Source organism: Mus caroli, chromosome 17 (genome assembly GCF_900094665.2).
Source record: "Mus caroli chromosome 17, CAROLI_EIJ_v1.1, whole genome shotgun sequence".
Taxonomy (NCBI): domain Eukaryota; kingdom Metazoa; phylum Chordata; class Mammalia; order Rodentia; family Muridae; genus Mus; species Mus caroli.
This window is the reverse complement of record NC_034586.1, coordinates 19,558,230-19,561,180: the sequence shown is the minus strand read 5'-3', so window position 1 is coordinate 19,561,180 and position 2,951 is coordinate 19,558,230. Positions and strand designations below refer to the sequence as shown.

At 49.2% G+C, this 2,951-nt stretch overlaps 1 protein-coding gene across 1 annotated transcript in view; it reads right to left on the bottom strand.

Annotated features, from left to right (window-relative positions):
- Positions 1 to 2,951, bottom strand: part of Pkmyt1 (protein kinase, membrane associated tyrosine/threonine 1) — a 10,677-nt gene that overhangs the window by 3,688 nt on the left and 4,038 nt on the right. The window contains exon 2 of the mRNA XM_021186200.1: positions 471 to 958. Within this exon, the coding sequence (XP_021041859.1) occupies positions 471 to 958 (488 nt within the window). The remainder of the gene's footprint in view (positions 1 to 470; positions 959 to 2,951) is intronic.

Genomic DNA, 2,951 nt, shown 5'->3' with positions numbered 1-2,951 from the left:
TGGTGGCTAACAACCATCCGTAACGAGATCTGGCGCCCTCTTCTGGAGTGTCTGAAGACAGCTACAGTGTACTTACATATAATAAATAAATAAATATTAAAAAAAAAAAATAGAAAAGAAGATGATGATGAGCCAGGGAGAGGAACAGCTTTTGAGCCTCTAGCCTAGGGAATATGGTGTGGGGTCAGCTCCAGGTCAGACAGACCCAGCCATGGACGCTAGCACAGCCATCTCCAGGCAGAAAGCAGAGAACTGCTGTGGGCTGTGCTAGGCCTGGACAAGAGGCCAGTGTGCATGAGGTAGCTCTTGAAGGTACTTTATCTTGGGATGGAGAGGTGGCTGTTAAGTCCTAGAGAGGAAGGCTGTCAGAGAAGAAAGGGCGGCAGGCTGCCTAGGACACTATTCCACTCAAGGAGGGAACCCAAGGCAAAGAGGCTCCCGCGAAGCCTGGGAAACCACCCTCCATTTACCTTGAAGACTTCTCCATACGAGCCATGACCCAGGCGGCTGAGCCTCTGGAAGTTCTGCTGAAAGAAGGACTCAGGCCGACTCGGGTCATACCCAGGACTCTGCAGGGGCTCTGAGGTCTCACACAGGAAAGACACCCTCCGGGGCTGGGGCTGGTGCCAGCCTGGGGTGCGAGGGGGGAATAGACGGCTGACAGGGATGCAGCCCTTGGCAGGGGGCCGAGGTGGGAGGCTCCGGCTGAGGCCCCCAGGTCTTTTGAGGGAGAAACCTGGTTCTGCGTGTCGGAAGTAAGCTGGAACTGGGATGGGGGTACCACTTAGGGGTGGTGGGGTGCCCTCGGTGGGCATGGTCATGGCCAACGCTAAAGGATCCGAGCACAAAGCAATGTGTCCACTCAAACAGCACTTGGTCCTGTGGCCCACAAGAGAGCCACTTCTTTGCCACACACACGTTGTATTGTCCACATGAAGGTTGTGTGGGCCACAAGTACCTGCAGAGAAGGAAAAGAACAGGCCATGACACACATGCACATGATTCCATCTGAGGCCTGGAGGTGGCAATTACACCAAGTCAGTCAGGACCATGTCCTGTATCCCTGTATCCCTGAGGGCCTCATACCCAGCAGGGGAATGCCAAGCCTGGCAGCCCCGCACGTGTCCATCCAGCCTCCTCCCTGCAGCCTCTCCCTCATCACCAGTTTAACGGTAAAGACAACGTTTGAGTTACAAATCTCCCTTCTTCTATTTTCAGAGTTATTGTACTAGAACAGATTCTTTTCTAGAACATTCCTATAAAATATGAAACCCGAGGGCTTCTCCTCAGATATAGACAGAATAGAGGGGAATTTATAACCATCTTAAGTCTCTGAATGTAGTGCTAAAGACAGAGAAATGAAGTGTTTACAGGAGAAAATCTAGCAAATCTTGGTAAGAATGTGGAGATGCAGTAGGACCTGCATGTCGCTGGCTGTGGGCAGGGATCTGGAGGTGAGGCTCTGCTGACTCGGCTCCCTGTCAAACTTGGCGTTGGCCTAGGAGAGCAGGCTCTCAGACTTACTCAGCCTCCCACCAAATCCACAGGGCAGAGGCTGGTTTCAGTTGAGTGCTAGATTAGCCAACATCTTTCTATTTTTGTTTGTTTGTTTTTTGTTTTTTGAGACAGGGTTTCTCTGTGTAGCCTTGGCTGTCCTGGAACTCACTTTGTAGACGAGGCTGGCCTTGAACTCAAAAACCCGCCTGCCTCTGCCTCCCAAGAGCTGGGATTAAAGGCGTGCGCCACCACTGCCCGGCTAGCCAAGACCTTTCTTCTCTCTCCCCTGCCCCACTGAAAGACAAGATGGAAGTTCTATATTGGGCCTAGCAGGCTGAGAAGCCTATGGTTCAAGTCCCAGCTTATTCATAGGAAGAGAGTTCCACATTGGAAGAGGCAAGCAGGGAATGCCAGAGACCTCTGTCCTGTCTTGGCATCCTGCTTCTAAGGCACCAGGGCCAGTCAGGGCAAAGTGCACCACACTGTCCCACAGCACATATTAGATATATTGCCCAGGGGTAGAAGCAATCTGTAAAACAGAGTCCTGAGGCTGTTCCCAGGAAAACTTGACTTTGAAATACTAAGACGTTCATATCTGACAATACTGTCAAAAAAGTAAGGGGGAGGGCTGAATGGAGCTGGGCACAGTGACTCACCTATAATCTCAGCACTTGGAAGGCAGAGGCAAAAGGATGAGTTCAAAGCTATCCTTGGCTACACATAGAATTCCAGGCCAACATGAGTTATATGAGAACTTGTTCTAAAAAAACCAAACCCAAAAACCCAAAAAACCAAAACCAAAACAAAACTGAAAGATAACTGAGCAGGTAAAAAACGCTTGCCTTGCAAGCCTGACAACCAGCACACCTCGCCCTGGTAATAATAAATCTCTTTTAGTGAAAGAAAGCTTTAGGTCTTAGCTGAGGGGCTGGGCATGGTATGCATCCCTGTGATTCCAGTAGGGACAGTGAAGCATGAAGGTCACAGATCTGACATCAGCCTCGACCACATATCCAGATTTTGTCTCAAAAAGAAGGAAGAAGGAGCTAGAGAGGTGGCTGAGCAGTTAAGAGGAGTGACTGCTCTTCCAGGATTTTTAGCACCCACATGGCTGCCAGGGGAATCTGACACCCTCTTTTTGGCCTCCACCCACATTACTCACTTATAAAACATAGGCATACATTCAGGCAAAACACCCATACACATAAAGTAAATAAACAAACAAGAAACCCTAGTTTCTTGAAATGCTGGGCATGATGCCTTTAATCCCAGCATTCAGGAGGCATAGAATCTTTATGAGGTTGAGACCAATTTAGTCTACACAGAGAGATCCAGGTTAGCCGGGGTTACATATATAGTGAGACCCTGTCTAGAACAAAAAAAAAAAAGGAAAGGAAAGAAAACAGAGAGAGAGAGAGAGAGAGAGAGAGAGAGAGAGAGAGAGAGAGAGAGAG